Source organism: Monodelphis domestica, chromosome 1, assembly GCF_027887165.1.
Source record: "Monodelphis domestica isolate mMonDom1 chromosome 1, mMonDom1.pri, whole genome shotgun sequence".
Taxonomy (NCBI): Eukaryota; Metazoa; Chordata; class Mammalia; order Didelphimorphia; family Didelphidae; genus Monodelphis; species Monodelphis domestica.
In genome coordinates, this window is record NC_077227.1 from 9,412,681 (window position 1) to 9,435,768 (window position 23,088).

Sequence of the window (23,088 nt, forward strand, 5' to 3'; positions counted from 1 at the left end):
GGAGGCTGTCATCCCGGTGTGAATCCCAGTGGGATTCTGGGAAATCTCCATCTCCAGCCACCTCAGGAACTTCCTGGGAGTTCATGGTGCCCTCCTTCCTGCTCACAGCCTTCCTTTCAGCGCCAGTACCAGAACCACAGCTGGACCTGGCCAGGCCGGGCCCATCCTCTCCCCCCAGACCTTCCTCACGTCGGCCTTCTCCTCTGGCACCCACCCAAGGCCTGGGGCTCCCCAGCTGCTCCCCCCTGTTCTGCCAGCCCTGGGCACAGGGTGGACGGTCTTTTTGCTGCCCGCATTCCCCATCCCCGGGGGCTCCGAGCACCGTTTCCAGCTGCCAGGCCAGGATCGGACCCAGGCAGGGTCCCTGCTGCGGCACCCCAGGGAGGGCCCCCTAGCCAGGACCAACCCTTCCTCTTCCTTGTCTGCTAAGGCGTCTTGACGCGGCCTCAGGCTGCCCACGGCGGGCTGTTCTGGTCACTTTAAGCCGCTGCTCCTCATGCTTAGGGTTCCCGAGAGTGCCCGACCTCGGGGTGGCCCGAGACTGTTTCCATTGCATGATTCTCCTCCTCCAGGCAGGTGCTGGGCTTGCCCTCAGCCTCGGCGGCTGCAGACCACAACCCAGAGCCGGAGGGGCCTCCTGCCCTCTCCCTTGGGCAGGCGCCCCCGCAGGTGGGAAGGACGGGCCAGCCTCCGGCAGGCTCTTTGCAGGTCTCCAGGGGAGAAGCAGGATTCCTGCCGGGCTCGGGCCGACTCGGAGCCCTAGCAGGCTCCGGCCCCGAGGCTGAATCTGGGGTGCTCCAGGAGGCTCTTCTCCAGGCCTTCCGTGGGGCCCAGAGCGGTGCAGGGGAGGGGGGGGCTCTCCTGAAGAGCAGAAGGGCCGAGACCGGCCCTCGCTCTGCCTCGAGGTTGGGGCCCCCTTCTGTCCCCTTTGTCTGAGCCCAGGATGGGGAGCCCACAGTGCACATCTGGCCGGGCCCCTTCTTGGGGTGCTGCCAGAGAAGTGGGGGGAGTCTGGCTCCGGAAACTGAGGCCACTGGGGTGAGGTAACTTACCCAGGATCTCGAGGCTCCTCCGTGCACAGCAGGGGGTCGAGGGGGGGCCATCCTGGTCTGGAGGATCCCAGGCTCTGTTTGGGTCCTGGATGAGGTCTCTGGGGAGCTGCCCCCCCTCCCCAGACATCTTGGGGGGCCCCATCCATCTTGGGGGAGCAGAGTCCCCTCCAATCTCTGTGCCGCCACAGCAGGTGGCTGGTTTGTGGAGCCCAAATAAGGGGGAGAAGAGGAGCCTCAAAAAGGCCACCTGCTTTGGGTAATTCTTGTCCTGGGCCACAAGCTGGCACCGCCTGGCATTCACCATGTCTGGTAGCAGGCAGACAACACCCCCAAGGAGCCCCCCACCCTGGGATGGAAACCTGGAAGGCCTCCTGTGGGAGGCGGGATTTTAGGTGGGCCTTGAGGAAAGCCAGGAGGGGGAGAGGCAGGGGCCAAAAAAGCTTCGTAAGGGAAGAGCCTGGACAGGGGTTGGGCCCGAGGGCCCCTCTGTAAAATGCTCGGGCTCATGCCAGACACAGCGTGGGCATCCGAGTGCCCGCTAAGGCCCCGACTGAGGAAGGGAAGGGACTGGGCCAGCCTGGCACAGAGGCACGAGTGGTGCCCCACATCTTGGGCCGCTGAGTCTAGGGAGGGGTGGGGGCGAGGCCCGAAGGAGGGTCTCAGGCGCCCCCTCTGTCCCTGCAGGCATCAGGCCTCAGATCATGAACGGCCCCCTGCACCCGCGCCCCCTGGTGGCCCTGCTCGACGGGCGGGACTGCACCGTGGAGATGCCCATCCTGAAGGACCTGGCCACCGTGGCCTTCTGCGATGCCCAGTCCACGCAGGAGATCCACGAGAAGGTGAGCGGCCGGGGCTGTGGCTCGGTCCCCCTCCTCCCATTCTGGCCTCAGTTTCTACACCGTGGGGGCTGGGGGTGGCCGGCTAAGCCGGGTCGTGAGGGGGGCGGGGCGAGGCGGGGCTCCTCCCCCTCCCTTCCTTGGGCCCTCTGCCCAGCGGACGTGACCCCGCCCCTACCCCTCCCAGGCGCCTGGGCCTGGGGATTCAAGGCCGAGGCTCCGGCCTCCCCTGGCGCCCTCACGGTTGGGCTCTTCCCTGCAGGTGTTGAACGAGGCGGTGGGCGCCATGATGTACCACACGATCACCCTGACGCGGGAGGACCTGGAGAAGTTCAAGGCGCTGCGGGTCATCGTGCGCATAGGCAGCGGCTATGACAACGTGGACATCAAGGCGGCTGGAGAGCTCGGTAGGGCGGGGTCCCGGGGGCAGGCAAAGGCCCTGAGGGGGAAGACGCCGCCCCTCCCCCGAGGTCCCCCCAGCCTCGCCCTCGTCTCCCTGCAGGCATCGCCGTGTGCAACATCCCATCTGCGGCTGTGGAGGAGACGGCCGACTCGACGCTGTGCCACATCCTCAACCTGTACCGGCGCAACACGTGGCTGTACCAGGCCCTGCGAGAGGGCACCCGAGTCCAGAGCGTGGAGCAGATCCGCGAGGTGGCCTCTGGGGCTGCGCGCATCCGCGGGGAGACGCTGGGCCTCATCGGCTTCGGTAAGTGCTGCCGCAGAGGCTGCTGGGAAATGAGGGCAGGAAGGAAGGAGGAGCCAGAGCCGGTGGGTGAGGGGACCTCCGAAGGAAGTTGTGATCGGAGCTTCTTTCTGCATCCACAAAGGCCCATCCTTGTAGAGAATGGCTCAGGGGCCAAGGGCCGGCCTCATCGGGGGACTTGCCAAGGCCGGGAGGCCTCTGGGTGTCTAGTCGCCGCTACAGCGAGGGGGGGCGCGCGGGAACCGTGTCGGCCCTTTGTGTCTCCGCAGGTCGCAGCGGGCAGGCCGTCGCCGTCCGAGCCAAGGCCTTTGGCTTCAGTGTCATATTCTACGACCCCTACTTGCAGGACGGCATCGAGCGCTCGCTGGGCGTCCAGCGGATCTACACGCTGCAGGACCTGCTCTACCAGAGCGACTGCGTGTCCCTGCACTGCAACCTCAACGAGCACAACCACCACCTCATCAATGACTTCACCATCAAGCAGGTGGGGGTGGGGCGGCCCTGGGGACCCCACCTCCGTGGCCCCGCCCATCCCCCACCCCATGGCCCGTCCCTTCCCCACCCCATGGCCCCGCCCATCCCCACCCCCATGGCCCCTGCCCCTCGGGGACCGCCTCAGGCCTCTCAGACTGCCCTTCCCCCCCTAGATGAGGCAGGGGGCCTTCCTGGTGAATGCTGCCCGCGGTGGGCTGGTGGACGAGAAGGCCTTGGCGCAGGCCCTCAAGGAGGGGAGGATACGAGGGGCCGCCCTGGATGTGCACGAGTCCGAGCCGTTCAGGTGAGTGCGGCCCTCTCCGGGGGAACCCCAGGGTGCCCGCCCTCCCGTGCCACCTTGGCATTATCCTGCCTGGCACCTCTTTGGTCTCTCTGGGTGGAGGAGCCCGGGGCCAGCCCTGCAGGGAGTCCCGAGGGGGCACCTCCCGCTGACCCCCTTTTCCGACTCCCCAGCTTCGCTCAAGGCCCCCTGAAGGACGCCCCAAACCTCATCTGCACCCCGCACACAGCCTGGTACAGCGAGCAGGCGTCGCTGGAGATGCGGGAGGCAGCGGCCACCGAGATCCGCCGCGCCATCACAGGTGCCGCCCGGGGGGGAGCGGGGAAGGGGACGGGCTGTCACGGGGCCAGTCCCCACACACGGGGGGCGCCTCCCCCTGGGGCCCCGCACCCTAACGCGCCTCCTGGGTTCCAGGCCGCATCCCGGACAGCCTGAGGAACTGCGTGAACAAGGAGTTCTTTGTCACCTCGGCTCCCTGGTCTGTCATGGACCAACAGGCCATCCATCCGGAGCTCAATGGCGCCACCTACAGGTGAGCGGGGGAAGGGGAGCCCCGTGCTGTCCCCGCCAAACCTCGAGAGGCTTTAAACCCCCTCCAGGGAGATGCAGGCTATTGGGGATTCCTCAGACAAACCCCAATTCTTCCTCACACACACAACCCCCCCAGGGCTGCACCTGGAGCCCATCATCTAGTTCCCAGAAAGTTTGTTTTCCGTTTAAATTTTTTTTTAGCATCCATTAAATCCTCCCATGGTGCTTCCTGGAGGCGGTGTCTCCATAGAAGCTAGGGAGTGAACGCTGTTCCTCCCCACTTGGTAGAGAACAAGATCAGGCTCCCAAGGGGTCCAGCCATTCCGTAGCTGGAACCACACCATCCTGGCTAGTTGAAGAACACGTGATGGGGGCTGGGGGTGCAGAGTGCCCAGGCCGGGCCCCCCTCGTCCCCTTGCTGTGCACGTTGTCGTTGGTGCCGGGGGTAGAAGAGACTCCCAATTCCCAAGTAGGGGGTCCTTTGTGTGGGAGGGGGGCACCGGGGGAGCACCCAAGGGGGCAGGTGCTGGATGCTGACACCACCGTTCCCTGGCGTTGGGCAGCGTCTGAGGGGGTGTGCCTGAGGTCCCGGCCTCTGTTCCCCGGCCCAGCAGCATCCCTCCTCATTACTGGTGGGGCCTCATGATGTGTCCGTGTGAGATTCATCCATTTGGAACTTCAGGGGCATCTCCCAGCTGTGCCAAACTAGAATTCCCTCCATAAGGGGCCACCCGACATGCTGGTCATGCCAGGAGGTGGCATGTGCGGACTCCCTAGGGCAGAGCCAAACAAGAAGGGTCCGAGTCTGCTCTGGGCCCCACAATGGGGGTCTGGACACTCCATAATGGGAGCCTCTCTCCTTGCTTCTCAGGTACCCGCCTGGCATCGTCAGCGTCACGCCTGGAGGCATCCCCGCGGCCATGGAAGGCATCATCCCCGGAGGTATTCCCGTGACTCACAATCTCCCCACAGTGGCCCATCCTTCCCAAGCGCCCTCTCCTAACCAGCCCACCAAACATGGGGACAACAGAGAGCACCCCAATGAGCAATAGCAGAAAACTTAACCCAAATAATCATTTTCGTAAGCTTGGGACCAAGAGACAGTGAACAATCAACAAGGAACTCCGAGAAAAGGAACTGGATGCAGAGCCCCCACGAGGGGTCTGGACGGAGAACGCCATCCACGTTGCAGTGTTAAACGAGGAAAGCCAAAGGCGAGACTTGGGGAAAGCCCGGAAATCGTCCTCTCTGCTTCCAAGTGCTGACACGAACACCCAACTTCTGTTACTGTGTGTTAAGTTTTTTTCATCTGTGCACCAATCACAAGAATAAATCGATCTTTTTCCTTTCTCAACCCCTCGGGAATGGCAGCTCCCGAACATCTGCTTCAGAGCGTTGCATCAAGAGATCCAACCATCAGAATAGGAAATGCCGAGAGGAAACCCTGGCCATAGGACTCGGCCTCTTCTCTCCGCTCGTGGCTGGTTCCCTCTTTGGCTAGGAGGACAAACTATGGCAAAGATGAGGAGAAAACGGTTTTCCCACGTTAGACAACTCCAAAGCGTACGATACTGAATATAGTCGAGGTTCCTGGGTACAGACAGTGAAACCTACGTCTCCCTCCTCTCAACTCTACACACACACACACAAACACACACACCCCGAGCGGTTGGCTGTAAAAGCTAAGTAAAACCCTCTAATGATGCAAAAAAAAGAAAAAAAGTATTAAATTTCACAAGCTGTTTGTACTCAAATATATTTTCTCAGTTTCAGATCCTCAGCTATTTTATTGAGTGGAAAGTCTTGAGCTGTAGAGTTCAAGAAGAATAATGTTGCATTTCCTTATGTCTCAGGAAACACTTTTTATGGTAATTTGTCAGATTGTCTATGAACAAAACCCACTTTTTTAGACATTGATAAAAAGTCTTCTTTTCTTCACGTGATATTTTATACAAGAACACTTCAGATGTGTTATTAGGTGTGACTGATTTTAACAAATCCTATTAGATTTGTATCAACTAGTTACATGTTATATTCATAGTCTTTTGTGAATCATCGCCTTTTTGTTTTAAAAGATGGCCTATTTTGAGCCTTTGTATAGGTACATTCCTGTTTCTGTGACAAAAAGAAATCTTTAAAACTGTCCCCAAACAGAAAAGCAATCATGGCTATCAGCAGTATGTTCTGTTTTAGTGTGTTACCTGTTCTTGTATTTGTTTATTGTAAAGGTGGACATTTAGCGTTCAGTGCAGTTTTCAATAAAAAGTGATCAAAACTTCTGTTAAATTCTGAAATTCAAGTCCCTCTGGGCCATTTTAACTTTGGAGGGGAAAAAAAGGCTGCTGATATTCCAACTCTTTCCTATCCCTTAACAAGAGGCGTTGGCCCAGATCATTCAACTTGGCCTTTTGGCAACTTTTTCTTAAGAAAGCCATCCCCGTGATGCTATGGCATTCCGGTGACTCCCGACCATCATTTTGTGCTGGTGGTGTTTGTCACTGTTGGATTCAGTAAGGATGGAGGACAGACAGATAAAGTAAGGCTCAGTGTCCAAGACCTCCCAGAGACTCCACTCCCTATGCAGAGATTAGCTATCAAACTTTTACTACCTCATGAGCATTTAAAGAAATTATGATCTTCAAGGTATTTTAATAGTACTCAAATTTACTTTTGATTCTAAAATTTGCCCCAAATTACACTGTAGTTTTGTAAAGCAGTAACGCAAAAGAAGGCCGAGTCTTTTTTGGTCACTAAAAAGTTTACAGATTCAGAGACATGGAAAAAAGTACTTTATCATCCACCATTTATTATCAAAATGACTCAAGATCTATCGGGGGCCATTTTTCTTCCAGGAAAATGGATTTCTAAATACTTTAGGGGAAGCGACATGGCATTGATGGAATGGTGTGTGTGTGTTGGTGGCTCCCTAGACAGTGACCTCAGGTATCCCAATACATACACTCATTTTTTAAATGTGCTTCTCCCTCAAAAGAATCATTTTGCCAAAACATCAAGCTAGCATCATCCTTGTGGTCTAAACTCTACAGCTGGGGTTGTAACGTAACATCCATAACACAAATACAAAGTCCTCGACAATACGAGCATGGGCAATTTCCCGAAGGGTCGCACCTACTAAGCCACTAAACTAAGGCCCCTCGTGTGGGGCGGCCAGTTATGGAGAATCTCCTCTGGGCCAGGCTTCACGAGCACCTCTTTGTTCAACCCAACGAGCAGTATATGGGAGGATCCATTCAGTGTCCCATCCCCAGCAGTCTTGACTGACCAGTAGCACGATGCTTCTCCAAGGGCTGCTCCAGCTTCAGTGGCCAGGCACAGAGTCTTTAAAGCAGGGGGACCAGGGATGGGGACGAGAGGAAGCCACCGTGGCTAATTCTGTAGAGAAGCCCTTTGGAAAGATGCTGACAAAGAGAGCACATCTTACAAAGTTAAAAAGCTCATCCTGTAAATCGTGGTTATTAGAAATAAGCTAGTTAGCATAAATCTAATTTACCCACAGGGTTCATTTTCATTGTTTCAAAATAAACATTTTTTACCCTGAATCAGCCAACCCACTGTGGAGAAACCATCTAAAAGCCCCGTAACAAGCTAGAAGCATGGAACAGTAGAGCCAGCAATTAATTCCCATAGGGAAATTTCTTTACATGTGGTACTAGCAATGCTAGCTATATTTCTAGGGTCATTCATCTGTAATCAAATAGTAAACAACTGGACTCCCCAGCAGAAAAGCTTGCCAGAGCCACTCTGGCGAGTCTTGCCGATTCTAGGAGCGATGGTGACCTAGCTTTTCCTTGGTAGGTCTGAGTATAGAACTACAGTGATAACACAGTTTTTTTCTCAAAACGTTTTATTTCTGGCATCTCCAATTTGGAGGGTAGTCTCTGCTTCCAACAAAGACAGCATCAGGATGGATGGATGTCTGCCTACAGAAGGAGTACACCAAGAAGTGTCACATTAGGCATCTAATTTTTTAGATAAGGAACACTGATCCTATGGAGGAAAAAAAGACTAACAAAGTCCTTGGAAAAAATGCTTTCTTGGATTACCAACGAATAGCTCAACGTAGTAGGGAAAGCATTTGTTCTCCAATCTATCCATTGGTCAAGGTTGCATATGAAGATTGCTTTGTAAGAAAACGAATGCTTTCCATTTTGGAGTAAAAAAGAGAAAGACTGGACATTCGTTGGAGCCTGTCCCGTGTCTGTGTCCTTTAACTTGGGGAAGCCACAAGTCCTGCAAAGAAGCATCTGTCACTTTGCCTGTGGTTTCAAGCAAGCACCAAAGGAGACTTATTAGTCGTGTGAACACACATTTCATTCAGAAAAAAAAAACTGTAGTGACTAGAAATGAATGGGGTTGGGAAGGTTGGGACTAGAGAGCGGAAACAACGGTACAACATGAGAACCTAATTTGGGCGTTTGGTCGATAGGACAGACCTAGAAGTTGTACACACTTCCACACCTAGAGCAGCAAATTCTTGAGGGTTTTCACAGGCTTTAAGCTACAGAGTTGGGCAGGGGAAGGAAGAAGAATTTCCTCTGAGTCTTCTTTCCAAATTCTAATTTAAAAGATCTTCTACAATCACCCACACCACCACCAGTTTTCAAAGTGCTCATAACACTAACCTTTTTTTTCAGCTGTTTTGGAATGAAACTTGACCCAATACTATCTGTATAGCTAAGTGTCGGCCCTTTGCAAGGGTTTTCTACTAAAGAATATACTTTGAACTTATACTTAAAAAAAAAAACTTAAAAGGAATGGCACATCAATCAACATGCAAGACCATCCCAAAGGTCTCTACTGAGAAATTCATCGTACAGTGCATTTCAACCATCTGACTCTTTTAAAAATCTTTATTCTCAACTGCCAACAGTGTCCCCACCTGCCTAGACAAAGGCATGCCCCGTTTCCAACAGGTTTACCTTAGAGCCCCAGAGGGTAAAAGACAGGAAGAATCAGAGTAGCTTAAAAAACGCTCTGCTGTGCCTTTTACAGTGCTGATCTGAGAGGCATGAAATCCTCCATCGAGTCTGAGTTAGCAAAAACCTCACACAATTCATTGGGTACACAATGGACCGCAGCCCATCATCGGACTGGCTATTTCCCAAGTGCTTGCCTAATGTTCAGGGATGAGCCAACTCAATGATGGGGCTTTCCCAAACATTTGGAATAAGAACCCTAATTTTAGGTCACTATGCCAAACAAATAAATAAGTACTGTGTAGACTGAAAGGAGGGAAAAAAGTCTCCTTCAGAAAACTGAAAACAATGAAAGAATGGAAAGCTGGAGAAAGGGGGGAATAGTGTATAAAGTTCAGTCCATGGGGAATTTGGCTTTTCTTCCATAGTTCCTTAAAGATTTTTATTGATTACCCTGGGCACAGCAGGAACTTAAAAAAAATCCAATCAACTTGTTTGTATTTTGCTGTGGATAATCTGTGGGAATAAAATCCTCCTATTATCTGACTGTGACACCAGCAGAACAGAAGACAAAATGATCTTTTAGTGTGTCAGAATGTTTAAAAAGTGACGTAGAATGTCAATTCTACCATAAAAGGAACAACTCCCTCTACTATGTGCTTTGTAAGTGCCCTTATTGAACAGAAATTTCTCGATCATTTGAAGATGCTGGTACAACTTTTCCTATTACACAACCACATGCGGTACATTTATAGACAGATTTACAATTTGAAAGGAAAAAAACAAAATGTTCTGTCTTGATAATAAAATTAGCTTTTTACAAACTGTAGTCCAAGCAGAGTTCTCTGTTCGCACAGCAGCTGAGCACTTCTGTTCTCTCCCTGGTGTCTGGATCAGAAAATCCCTGGGACGGACGGCAGCAGGGGTCGGTCTGCTGGCCGCCGCTAGTTCATCCCGTAGTGACTGACCGCTCGCACGGTGGCTCGACCCCAAGCTTGGGGCATTCACCAATCCCTTGGCGTGGATAGTTCACTCCCCGGCCGCCGACCGCATCACTCGTCCTCCTCGTCTTCATCTTCCTCTCCGTCCGATAGGGACGTGCAGGGCCGGATCTGTCGGTAGCGGTCAAGCCACTTCTCCACCATCTGCGTGACCAAGGGGTGGTTCCGCCGGCGAGAGCTCTTCTGCATGGCAACAAGCACGCCGCCCTCCGTCACGCAGCAGTCCAGCCACTCGCGGAGCAACTTCTCTTGCTGCTCCTCATTGCCGAGCTTCGGGAGTAGAGGGGGGAAGACAGAAAGCAGCGCTTAGAACCAAGCACAAAACAGCCTCACACGTTGGCACTGCCACTACCACTGCTGGGCACACCAGATTCAAATGTGTGTTGCCCATCCCCAGGGTGCATGCACAAGTCTAATAGCCTCGACGCCTCTGCCATGAGGTCACGGCAGAGGCTCTGGGCCCAAGGCCCCAAGTGTGGCCACACTAAGCTGCTGCCACGAGAGCCACAGGAAACAGGCTCCCTCCCAGTGGACAAGGGCATGGGGGGGGGGGGACCTCAAACTCAGCCCGCAGTGGGGAGCCTGGCCAGCTTAAAGGACCCCTTTTTTCATGGAACCTGCTTCTTACCTCTTGAGCAGAGAGAAAATGTATGTGTAATAGCTTCCTCTCACTATCAACCAAAGGTAAAAAAGTGACGGTCACATCATCATCTGTGTTCAAGTTAGCACCAGCACCTCGATTGCCATAGCCGTCATTCTCCATGGCAACCAGGGCCGAGAAATGGCCCCGCGTGTAGCCCAGAGCAATGGGGCTTTTCCAACAGAAACTCTGTTCCCAGAGCAGAGGCAAATACACACCTAGGGGGAAAGGCAGAGTCAGAGGGGCCTCAGGAAGAACCAGCTGCCCTCCAGCCAAAGGGCCAGAACCCCTCGGCCGTCTCCCTGACCATCCCCTCTAGGTCATCCGCCAGTCCCGCTCCCACATCCTGCCTCCTCCGGTTCAAATCATGCTGTCGAGACTGAGGAAAGGGCCCCTAGGCGTGCCTTCACCCTAAGCTACTCCGAACTTGTGGGAACAAAGGAAAGGCAGCGAGAGCTTCCCACCATCCATCAACATGTAAGACCATGACAAGACAGTGCATCGGGCCCCGAGGGACAGTGTAACAAGACAGTACTAAACGGCTTACCTTGAAAACGGGTATATCCTAAAGTTTCTCCCCGGAAACTCTTATAATATTTTACTCCATAAACTATAATTGGTCGTCTAAGAATATGTGCAAGTACAAAAATGTGTGTCTGCTCCAAACTTGCTCCGGGCTATGCAAAACACAAAGAAGAACAATTTCTCCTTTCAGGCTTTTGGAGCACACCAGGCAAAGCAAATACAAAGCACCTGAAGCCGCCGAGGCCTAGGGGTCCGGTCTTTGGACACAGATTAGCGCAGCTACGGCCAACGGCACCAGCAGCTGCGGCGGGCCATGGACAGGCTGTGAGTGACCCCTGCCTGCGAGGAGGCTAAGGAGCAAGGAAAGGGCTCTCTCTTGACCTGAAGACGCCTAGCACAGCATGCACTGCTGAGAGCTCTTCCAGGACACCCCACCTGGCACAAAACTCCCAAGGGCTAGTCGGGGGAGAGCACAGGCAAGCTTGGAACAAGGGGTCCCCGGGGCCTTTCCTCAAAGGCACACATGATATACCGCCATCGAGGGGGCAGGATTCGACAAATCTAGTAGAACTACTCTGTGTGAAAAGGCTAAAAAGCAACGCTCTTTACTGTGAACATGTAACAATCCTGGACCCAGAAAAAAGAGGAAATGTTCACCAGGGAGCTGGGAGAGGGAGGCTCATGACACGGACCATTCTATGTCACTCGTGGTCATTGTGCTGGCTGATTTTAAAACAACTACGAAATTGAAATAAATGGTAATAAAAAAACTTTTTTTAAATGAGATTCTTTCTGAAGTACTAACAAATGTCCAACAGAAACCACGTGAAGGTTAGTAAGACTTCAGTACCCATTCCATTCATTCATTTCTACTAATAAATATCTGAAGACTTTCTTTAAGGAAAAAAAAAAGCAGCAGTTGTGCCTCTTTTCCTCGTATTCCCCCCTCCACAAAAAGCCACCACCTTACCAAGAATGTCCATACTAACTAAAACGTTATTACTGAGGCTCCTCCACTATGCACTGCTCTTCTGTAACTACTGGCCGCCAACTTCAGGCTTCGCTCACCAAGATGGCATACTGTAGTCGGCCATGGGTCTGGTAATAGCGGACATTTAAATAGGGCTCACTCTCAGCGCTTAGGATGTCATTTGGTCCTCGAGGCACCCTGGGAGGTAGGGGGCCTTATTGCCCCACTTTAAAGAGACTGAACTCCAGTCTTCCTGGCTCTCGCACTGCTCCTAACATCTATGACAACATAAAACACGGCAACAAGAAGACGTCTGTTCTTACCTGACTAGCAAGAGAGAGGATAAATGCCCAATCTTCCTGCCACTGTTCTTCTCTGAGGGAAAAATGTAAACCAAAGCTCTGTGAATACCACGACTCCCACTCTTTCCAACGTGTGTAAAACCTAAAACAGTGAACAAAGCTTTTAGAAAGATGCCTGTGCTGTCAGTCACACACAGTAATAATATTCATTACACTGTAGCTGTGTCTACAATTTTTCTGCCCTCCTGAACAGGAAGGGACGAGGCTCTCCGATAAGAAGAGCTCCCATCCCTACAGACTGCAAAGTGCTTTCCCTGACAGCCTGGGAGGTGAGATGAGGAAGCAGGGAAGCTGAGGCTTTGCCAACACATGTTGCTGTTGCTGCTGCCACTGCCACCGCCACCACCTCCGAGTCTCCAGGTATAGGCAAAGTTGCACCCAGACTTCCTATACACTTTGTTTTTCATACCCTCTATACTTTGATACTAATAGCAGCAGAGTGTAGTGGCTAGAGAGCTGATCACAGTCTGGAAGGGGTCTGTCAGGCCCCTACAATGGGACTTAATTGCTCAGTGCCCCTGGGCAACTCTCTTCTGTTTAGGGTGCAGAGCAGAAAGGGAACCTCCTCACCAGGAGTTCCAACAAAATCATTCAAACCTGCTCAAAAAGTAGATACCTACTTACTAATTTGTGGGAAAAGTTAAGTCAAAAGGAACTCTGGCCTGGTAGATCTGTAATGTCCAAGCCATATTTCTTCTATCAGCCCACATTTTCAATGATAGGCCTCTTGCTGAAACAATTCAGAAACATCAGCTTATCTTTCTCAAAGAATGAGAGAGGTGCCTAAATCATTTCCCCAATTTTTTGTAGTCTATTTTTCTGCTAATACACTATACTGAAATCCATCGTGTATCTACAGAAAAAGTTTTCTGGGCCAAATTAAAGCAAGTATTAAATTAAATTCAAACAATTATGAAGTTCCCACTCTATTCAAAACACTACACTGGGTGCTATGGATCTAGTCAGAAATGAAAGTAGCTCTTTGCCTGCCACCCTCAAGCTCAGAATGACTGGCAGAAAATTAATCATCTCAAAATCCCAATTTGACCATAAGGAAATCAGACTAAGAGGGTTATTCCCTCTCGGCAGAAATAGACAGTGAAGTTCCACTGACAAAGCCGTGCTTAGAACAAGAAGTGAAGACCTGTACCCTTTTCAAGAAGCATCCAGTCTAGAAGTAGAAACAAAGACTACAAGGAAAAGGAGTCTTTTGGCCTTTAGTAAATCGTAATTGAGCCCAAACAATAATTCTGGTATTTCAATTACATAAAAGTTTTATCCTTAATTTTTTTCAATAAATCTGCCTTCAAAGTTAATTTGGAAAGTTCAAGATAGAGGCACAGATATGACTTCACAAAGCAAGACTTGAGCACTCATCTCATGGAGTTCTTATATTTTAGGAGTCTGCAGATCCAAAGCTAGATGTCACAAGTTAAATGACCCAAAACTTCTGAAATGTCAATAAACATAAGTTGTAAAGAAAACAGTGTATTAGCCTAAAGAAAACTATTAGCTACCTTCATAACTATCATCTAAAAGAAAGCACCAAATTCACAACATAAATACTGAACCTTAAAAAGCTAAATTTTGCATTTCTTTAAAAATCATTTTTATCAAAATTTCTCTTCCAACTGAGTCTACCAAATCAATAGCAGATGTCACTGATAAAGAGCACTGTGGGTTTCCCAATGAGAAATATGATTGCAGGTTCTCCTTATCTGAACTATCACCCTAGAGTAGCTTTAGGACCACAGCTGCTGCACTTGACTCAGCAAGGTCAGCTCCTCCATAATTTTAAGTTCTCCTTAACAAATGGAAAAAAAAAACATATTCTATCCAACATCATAGAAAGCAGTAATGAAAAGAGAAAAACCAAAATAACTCCTGCCCCCAGCAAACTGAATGGCCAAAACTGGGAACAGTCTGTCGGAGGGGGTGTGAAAAGATGCGCACAGGAACACTGCTTGTGGAGCTACAGATTGGCCCAAGCATTCTGGGAAGCATGTGAAATTTCCAAGAATGCAATGACCCTGTCCACATCCATTGAGCACAAGCCCAAGGGGGGTCAAAGAAAATTAGTGAAGTCACAGCAGTACTCACAGATGCCCAGAACTAGAGACCAATGCAATGCTCATCTGCTGAGGAAGAACTAAAGAAACCCGAGTATGTATGTCTTGGGGGCTATTTGCCCAACAAAGTACCACAGAAAGCTCTTAATGGACTGAGGTAAAGTGAAAAAAACCCAGCAAGATGCACAAGAGACAAGAAAATGCAGGGCTCACCCCGTTGCCCCAAAAGGAGCATCAATGAAACAGGTTTTTAATAAAGAGAAGTTAGGGGGCAGCTGGGTAGCTCAGTGGATTGAGAACCAGGCCTAGAGACGGGAGGTCCAGGTTCAAATCTGGCCTCAGACACTTCCCAGCTGTGTGACCCTGGGCAAGTCCCTTGACCCCCATGGCCTAGCCCTGACCACTCTTCTGCCTTGGAGCCAATACACAGTATTGACTCTTAAGACAGAAGGTGAGGGTTTAAAAAAAAAAAGTGATTCTGCTCCTTGCTTCTTCTCACTTCTCTTTATTTTTTTATTTTATTTTGTCTGAGGCAAGATTGGAATCTAGGACCTCCTGTCTTGAGGTCTGGCTCTCAATCCACTGAGCCACCCAGCTGCCCCCCAGAATCACTTTTGAACTGCTGGTCTGAACTTTCTATTCTATTTCTATGTGTTTGGTTGTTTCAGTCACATCTCACTCTTTGTGACCCTGCTTGGGGTTTTCTTGGCAGAGATACTGCAGGGGTTGGCCATTTCCTTCTCCAACTCATTTGACAGAAGAGGAAACTGAGGCAAGCAGGATGAAGTAAACTTCCTGGAGTCACACAGCTAGTGAGTGTCTGAAGCCAGATTTGAACTGACATTTTCCTGACTCCAGGCCTGGCGCTCTATCCACTGTGCCACCAAGATGCCCTTATTTCTATGTGGCTAATGCTCAAATAAGGGTTACACCTTTTTTTAAAAAGGGATATATCATCATTCAGATTTGGAGTTTCATATGTAATCTTCCTTTTTCTGTCTTTGTACAAGGAAATGTTGGTGTGTGTTGGCATCTGCCAAGTTCATAAAAACAACGGGATAATAATCTTTCTTTTTAAAACCCTTCCTTACCTTGTGTCTTAGTGTCTTCATATCTATTCTAAAATAGAAGGGCAAGGGCTAGGCTTAACCCTGGGGTTAAATGACTTGCCCAGGGTCATACAAGCTAGGAAGTGTCAGAGGTCACATTTGAACCCAAGTCCTCCCATCTCCAGGGGGCTCTATCCACTGTACTACCTAGCAGTCCCAATAATCTTCTTTACAAAGAAAATGTATTTCCTTTCTTGGCAAAGGTGGGGATTATGGAATAGTACATAATCTATGAGACTTGGTTAATGTATTGGTTATTTTTACTGAACCAATTGCTTTCTTCCTAAGTCTTTGTTACAAAAGACAGCTCTCAATATCGGATAAGGGGAATCATTTTAGATAGAAAAGTAACATTAAAAAGAAAGAAAAATAAAAATGTAAAAACATTTCTGAAAGTCCATATAATGCTGGCCGTTTCCACATTTTAATGATTTCAAATAAAATCTTTTCTATCATGTGAGGACATCAGGGTATTACTACTTAAAACACATACCCAACAGTCAAACAAAGTGCCAAGAAGAACATAAACTTGCTATGAATCAAAGCCAATAAGACACAGGAAGATTTCCTGATTATGAGCTGGTGTCCGATTATTCCCATGAATCCCATGTTGATCCTCACATTTCTATCTGGCCCTAAACATGCCAAGGAGATGTCAAGGCGTTTGTGTATAAATGGCTGCCTCCCGCGTCCTTCCCACAAACAAGTGACTGTAAGCTGAGCAGTGAGACAAGACCCTGCTGGCTGGTACACAGGGTCCTGCCTACGCTTAGCTCCCAAGCCCAACAACAAGGTGCACAGGCGGGCAGGCCAACCTCGGAAGGAGCACAGCTAGCCCTCCCATGACAACCAAGAAGGCCCTGTGCTTCTTCCTCCCTGGGCTGCTCTCCGTGTTCCTCTAGCTCATCTCCTCTGATGGACGGTTCCCATCACCTAGGGCTTGGCTTACTTCCTGCTGACATTCACGGAAGCCCAGCAGTCACTCTGGCCATCCCTTGGCTGAGGCTAATTTGTCCTTACCAGCACAGGGACCAAAAAACAAACAGGTGTGCACAAAAGAACTGCAAGAGAATCAGAAGCAAACTACTCACTACTACAACCTAAGCCTTGGCACTTCCTCGGTACAGTAAAAGCAGGAGTCGTGTGGCCACCAAAACTGGGGGAATAAAGCCCCCGAAGGTGGGGGAATGCTCTAAGGACAGCTTTTAACAGCGGTCCTCCTCTTCCTCCATTTTCAGGCACCCAAAGATGATGATTTGTAATTACTTTTAGCTACTTGCAACATGAACATACAACTGAATATGAACACATCCAAAACCATAATGATATGAACAGCCTCTCCTCCTATTCCAAATCCTCATCCTAAAACACAGATGACCCCATAGTTCTGAAGGCCAAACCAAGGGAAGACAAGCTCTACAGGCATTGAAGTCCAGAGGTCACCTAAGAATGTCTACAACTATATAAGAGTCAAGTCAAGCCCAGCTCAGAGAGGGTCATCACTAAAAGGACTGACCAGTAGATGGAAATCCTAGGACGGAACCTAGAAGACACCTCTGAGGCTAGTATCTAGGGACTAGATTCTAGTCCAACTCCCTCATTTTACAGACAAAAAAAATGAGGCTCAGAAGCATTAAATGATTTGCTTCATTCAGATCCTCTAACTCCATAGACTAGAGGGCTCTTTCCCAGTACACTATGATGAAGTTTTTGTGGGCAATGCAACTTTCCTGAGGCAATTTAGTGAAATTATGGGATTTCTTAAATAAAAAATAAGACTGTAAGCTCCTTGAGGTCAGGGGCTGTTTTCACTTTTCTTTGTATCCTCAAAGCTGGTAATAAACATAGAACATGGCACATAATAGGTCTTAACTTTTTTTGACTAAAAAAGTGATCTTATTTACCATTTTTTTCTTTCTTAGTTTTAAAGAGGGAAAAAAAAGGAAATCTTTTGAGTAGGAATGAGCTACTTTAGTTACATCTTAACTAGTGCAATACTGGCTTCTAATCCACTGATCAGCAGGCACATCATCAAGTCTAATAGCAGACTTTTTAAAGAGTTCAATACAGGCATCAAGAGTTTATAAATACTTTGCTTTACAATGTAAAGGGAAAAAACCACTTATTTAAAAGCCACTTTCAAATGATTGTATTTCATAACTCAGCAAAAATGTGGAGAGAAAACCCTATTAAAATGTTCAAGCTGTCATATTATACGAAGCTCCCTTTATAAAAGGATAACCAAGAAAAAACTTTCTTCTATCCCTGCCCAACAGTCACCAACACAGCAAAAGAAATTCCTGAACTTAACCAGAGCAGCATTCCATCTCACCAATGCGAACAGTCGTGGAGGCTGTCATGGAGGGCTTTCCGAAGCACTGAGTCCTTGTCATAGATGCCCCATGTGGCCTGCAGCACTGAGTCCAACAAGCAGTCCCCTGCAGTTCGATTCCAAAGTGCATAGAGTCGACTGTCCAAGCGGGTAGCCAATTCCAAGGACCAGTTTATAATTGGAGATTCTTCTTCTAACTCTAAGAAGCATTTAAAATATGCTCATTTTTGTGTATGTGCAATTAAGGAACATTTTAGTGGGAAAGAATCACCAATGAAAAGAAATGGAACAGTATATAATTTACTAGAGGTCACGTAAGTAAACTGGAAAAATGGGGAAAAATTCTTCTGAATTGTCCAAACATCATAAGGATTCACAAATTATAGAACTATATTAAAAGATCCAAAGCAAAATATTATTTAAGAATTAAATTAATCTGAAAATTATATAACCTCATCAACTTAGATTTTTTTTTTATATGCATGATACTAAGAATTAACCATTGGGAGCTAGAAGAATTGGTTATTTTGCTAATTTGCTTATTGTCTCTTCTATCCTAGCAAGAACTGAGAGGCAGGAGTTTTTGTTCTCATTTAACCACATAGACAATGAACAACTTTATCACAGGGTTTTAAAAACAGAAATGGTATTTATTTCATGATCAAAAATATAAAAGGTGCATCTCAGTTCCTAAAACTGTCATTCAAAAACTCTTCCAATGATCTCTGACTGTTACTAACAAAGCAATTGATTCAATATAATTAAAAAGCTAACTACAATTACCTCACTGCTTACCTTTCTGAACATCCCTGTCAAGCACTTCATCAAATAATTTTTCTTGTACTGTGGGAGGCAAGTCTTCAATGTCTGGAAGAGTGAGAAACAAAAGGGGAGGTAGATATACAAATGGGAACACAGGCTGTCTAGAAAAAAAATTAAACTTGAGGCTAGTATCAAATACCATTAAAATTTCACCATTTTTACTCACTGTTCCCAGACAGCTTTTAAATAGTGAAAACAATGCAGAGCTATTTTGTAAACTATCAAAAATTCCACTTTAAAATATTAAATAAAAAACATTTTATATACTTACCACTTGTCCACATTTAATTCCATTTCAGGAATTCTCCCTTCTAGCCCTCATTTTAATGTTTTAGGAATCCCCATGCCAAAATTAAATTCATTCATTAACCTTGTTTTTGTATCTTTCTTCTTATCCTTCACTCTTCAGTTTAAAGGTCAAAACTCAGTACCTAAGTCCAATACTTTCTCATAAAATCATTAATAAATAAAAGGGGCAGCTAGGAGCACCAGACCCGGAGTTGGGGTAAACATGAGTTCAAATCTAGTCTCAGACACTTCCTAACTGTGTGACCCTGGGGCAAGTCACTTAATTAATTGCCTAGCCCTTACCCTTCTTCTGCCTTGGAACTAATACTTATTATTGTTTTAGGATGGAAGGTAAGGGTTTAAAAAATAAAACACATAATAATGACATGCCACTGTCGCCTATGCAGCCAGTCATCTGTCACACTGTGTCCTGCCCTGTCCTGCAAAATAACTTCACTTACCCTCAGATTTTCACATGCCCAATTAACAACTCAATGACATTTATTTGTATGCACACCAGTTTGATAATCCTTTAAAAGGTGTAAAGAATTATTACTCTCCATATAGGAAGGAACAAAAGGAAAATCTAACCACTGTGCTGCTCATATAAACTCTTACTGCCAGGACCCAGGTAAGTATAAAAGAATATACTGAAATCATTTTTTTCAGATTAAGCATACATAATTAGTGATGACCTCAAGTCTACCTTTTTAGCCTTAATTAATGCTAAACAATTCCCACATTTCCTTGGGGAATGGAAAAATCATTTGCTATTTTGCAAGGGTGCCTCAATGGCAACTGACTTTCCAATTTGACAAATACGAATTACTCTTCTCCCTTTATACCTTAGCAAACTGCTCTTTTCAACCAGGACATAAGCTGCCCAAACAATTTAAATCTCCAGGCAGAATCTTTTCTCTAAAAACGGTCTTGATTATGTCCTTCAATGACAACTGTCCAAAAAAAATCCCAGGGATAATGTAAATTGTTACTGCTCTGAAACAAGAAAAGCTATTTTGCAAACGTAAGTGTAGATTCTTTAAAACTCCTATTTTGAGTTTGCTCAGCTAATTTAATGCTGACTTTACAAAAAGACTATTCCTACTGGCTACTTAAATAATCCTCTAGGTATCAGAACCAGTATCTAACCAGTTCTTAACATATTCTGGTCTGAAGAAAACAACACCAATAATTCCCAAAGCAAAACCTCTGTAGAAAAAGCATCCTGTGAGAGGAAACAGAAGAGGAAGGTAGCAAACATTAACTCAATTTCCTTTTCAGAGTTATAATTGTTTTAATAAGACCCAGAGGTGGCCCAGGGAATCTTCCCAGGCAGACAAGGCTCAGTGATCTCATCTACAACATGAGTAGATTACCCTGGATGATTCCAGCTTGAAGACACTAGCAAAATCTGGAAGGAAAGGAGTGAAAAACGGGCTGCAAGCAAGGGATGGGCATTTTCTATTCTCTTGTTAAACTCCCCACACAGCACTCCCAGAAGGCTGATTCTGTGCATAAATGAGACAAGCCCCCAAAATGTCAAAGAACTATGGGTTAGAATGGATTTGCCTTTTTTGCCCCTCTATTCTCTGGAAGTTGCTCTTTTTCTGCCAGCACCATCAGAGAAAAACAATCAACACAAGAGAAAAGGGGGTGTGGGTTTCATAGTTACCTGCAGGTAATGTGAACGTAACAAGGTCTGTTAGAAAGTAGCAGGCAAAGTCACCCTTTCGCTGATGGAGAGAGGCCGCAATCTCACGCCGGATTTGTTCTGTCAGCTCAGGACACACCATTGCTGGGATGCACTTGGCTGCATGCTGAGACACCTTAAAGGGAGACCATTTGGAATGGCATTTGTTTCATGTCACCAGGACCATGATGGCAACGAGTGTTCACACACACTACTACATACCGGGAACTGTGCTAAGCGCTTTGACAAAGAGACTCTCATTCAATTCTCATGACAAACGTGAGCGGCAGGACCTATTATTATCCCCATTTCACAAGGAAGGAGACCAAGGGCTGACAGAGGTTAAGTGACAAGGTCTAAGGGCTCAGCACTCGATCCACTGTACCACTAGCTTCCCCCTACATAGGTGCTACTATCCCCATTTTACAGATGAGGAAACCAGGGCAGGCAGTTATCAAGTGATTTGCTTGCAAGTGTAAGGATTTAAACTCAGGTCTTCCTGACTGCTGAGCCAGTGCTCTATTCACTCTGCCTCTTCAGAGGCACGCTTTAGCTTATTGCAGGAGATATTCAGGGGAATGGGTGGGCACACAAACGGTTCCAGGAGACCTGGAAAATCTTTTCTGAACCAAGTTAAGCTAAAACTGAGGGTGGAAGGAAACAGGGCTTGGGGTGATGGGTAAGACTCTACTTGCTGGTCAGCTATGGAGTTCAAGTGTTTGCCTACCAGGGACAGAAGCTTCTCTCTTCCTCCCTTTCCTTCCACTATCCAGGTTGGAAGCAAAGGGGGCATCAGAGGAGCTATCTCTACAGCAACAATAGAGAAATGAGGAAGATAGAAGTTTCCAGGAGATGAAAGGCCTGATAAGCCACAATAGAGATACACTGGGCAAAGCCCCATTTTCGCACTAAGCTCTCCCACTATGAGCCAATCCAGTGGCATATACTAGGGAGATGGGGACATTCCTCCCTGGTGATATACTTATGAATCAGACTTACGGATTCACAGGGATTCCAATAATCCCAGGGTTTATTCAGAGATCTTCACTTGACAGAAGGAAAGATTTCTCTTAAGTGAGATGAGCACCTGTCAGAGGCAGGAGAAGGAAGCCAGAAAAGGAGGGATGGATGTAAACTAGCTATTTTCTGCTTGTGAGAAAATAATGGAAAGGTGTGACCAGAGAAGACAGTCCAGAGGGGGAACCTGGAGATCCTTTTGTTCAAAGTTCCTATTTTTGCAGAGAAGCAAACTGAAGATTATTAAAAACTACTTAGAAAAGAATGAGGTTATTCAGTTGACACCTCTCACCTGCCACGCCAGGCTAGATCTCTTTTCAGGCCAACAGGAATCCATGAACAATGGTGCCTAGAGCTCTCCTGGAATTTGGAAGCAGTTAAGCCTTTCCCTGGCGATGGAAGCTTCCCTGTTCTCTAGCTTGCCCATATTTGCTACTCTCTGCATTAATAGAAGACCAAACTAAAAATTTTACTCAGAATCTTGGCCAAATGTTAGCAGACCTGCCCAGTATTACTGACATTTTCACAAAATTCACTTACTTAGGATGAGGCATCATTCTCGATCTGTCCATGTGTGAGGCTCAAGGCCAAGAAGACCTTGCTCCAACTTCACCCTGGAAGAGCCAGTGAAGCTCTGCAAACTGTCCAAGTCAGAGCTGAGCTTTGATCTTTATATCGGGGGGGGGGGGGGGGGGGGGGATTCCCATATTGAAACCACACACATCCAGACTAAAAAATGAGGTTCGACCGTCGCCTTTCAATAAAGTCACCAATTTTCTTTGACTCTAGCCCTAGTTTCATGCTTTTTGTGAATTGGGGATGGAAGTTCTCAAAGGTAATGCTAACTAATTCTAAATTTTTACAGGTCCTTCCAAGCTGGAGAAATGACGGGTCTGAGTCTAATGCTGGCACATTGGAGGCATTGTATAAACTCTACGATGGCGTTGATGCTAGGAATCAGTGTTATTCCTCTCCCTTCTCCTCTCTCACATTCTATCTTCTAACGCTGTTATAAGAATTCAATAAGATAAAGTTTGTGCAACCCCGAAAGCACCACATAAACATTGGTCGTCTTCCTCATCACCACCATCCACCCTGTCCTTTGCAAGCAAAAGAAGCTTCTTGGATTTCTGTCGGGGCCTAGCCTATTTCCTTGGGAACCACAGTCATACTAATTCAGATTGGGTGAAAGGACCCAACTTCAAACCTCTTCTTTCTTTCTTAGAATCAGCCCTTCTTCTCAAGAAAGCCTACCCCCTCCTCCAATCTGTTTCCACCATCATTCCAGCTCCTCAACTTTTTCCAAAGCAATACATCTTTATCCACTTTCAAAATGAAAAAATGAGAAAATAAGATCTGACCCTGCAACTTCACACTAAGAATTCATTTTTTTCATCTGCTTACTTTTTCTATTTTTTTTATTACA

At 47.6% G+C, this 23,088-nt stretch overlaps 2 protein-coding genes across 11 annotated transcripts in view; one reads left to right on the forward strand and one right to left on the reverse strand.

The window, feature by feature from the left end:
* CTBP2 (C-terminal binding protein 2) overlaps window positions 1-6,194 on the forward strand; it is an 81,184-nt gene extending 74,990 nt beyond the window's left edge. For all 5 annotated transcript variants that reach the window (XM_056795315.1, XM_056795323.1, XM_056795324.1 and 2 more), the window contains 8 exons: window positions 1,737-1,891; window positions 2,151-2,295; window positions 2,391-2,597; window positions 2,864-3,078; window positions 3,242-3,372; window positions 3,543-3,670; window positions 3,784-3,901; window positions 4,772-6,194. In XM_056795315.1, coding sequence (XP_056651293.1) covers window positions 1,737-1,891; window positions 2,151-2,295; window positions 2,391-2,597; window positions 2,864-3,078; window positions 3,242-3,372; window positions 3,543-3,670; window positions 3,784-3,901; window positions 4,772-4,952 — 1,280 coding nt within the window. In that variant the 3' untranslated portion in view covers window positions 4,953-6,194. The remainder of the gene's footprint in view (window positions 1-1,736; window positions 1,892-2,150; window positions 2,296-2,390; window positions 2,598-2,863; window positions 3,079-3,241; window positions 3,373-3,542; window positions 3,671-3,783; window positions 3,902-4,771) is intronic.
* Window positions 6,195-6,686: 492 nt separating this feature from the next.
* The window catches only part of ZRANB1 (zinc finger RANBP2-type containing 1), a 94,044-nt gene continuing 77,642 nt past the window's right edge, over window positions 6,687-23,088 (reverse strand). For all 6 annotated transcript variants that reach the window (XM_056795288.1, XM_001362070.4, XM_056795298.1 and 3 more), the window contains 7 exons: window positions 20,628-20,781; window positions 18,641-18,712; window positions 17,846-18,044; window positions 12,297-12,417; window positions 11,026-11,155; window positions 10,467-10,696; window positions 6,687-10,108 (listed from right to left, as the gene is read on the reverse strand). In XM_056795288.1, the coding sequence (XP_056651266.1) occupies window positions 9,890-10,108; window positions 10,467-10,696; window positions 11,026-11,155; window positions 12,297-12,417; window positions 17,846-18,044; window positions 18,641-18,712; window positions 20,628-20,781 (1,125 nt within the window). In that variant the 3' untranslated portion in view covers window positions 6,687-9,889. The remainder of the gene's footprint in view (window positions 10,109-10,466; window positions 10,697-11,025; window positions 11,156-12,296; window positions 12,418-17,845; window positions 18,045-18,640; window positions 18,713-20,627; window positions 20,782-23,088) is intronic.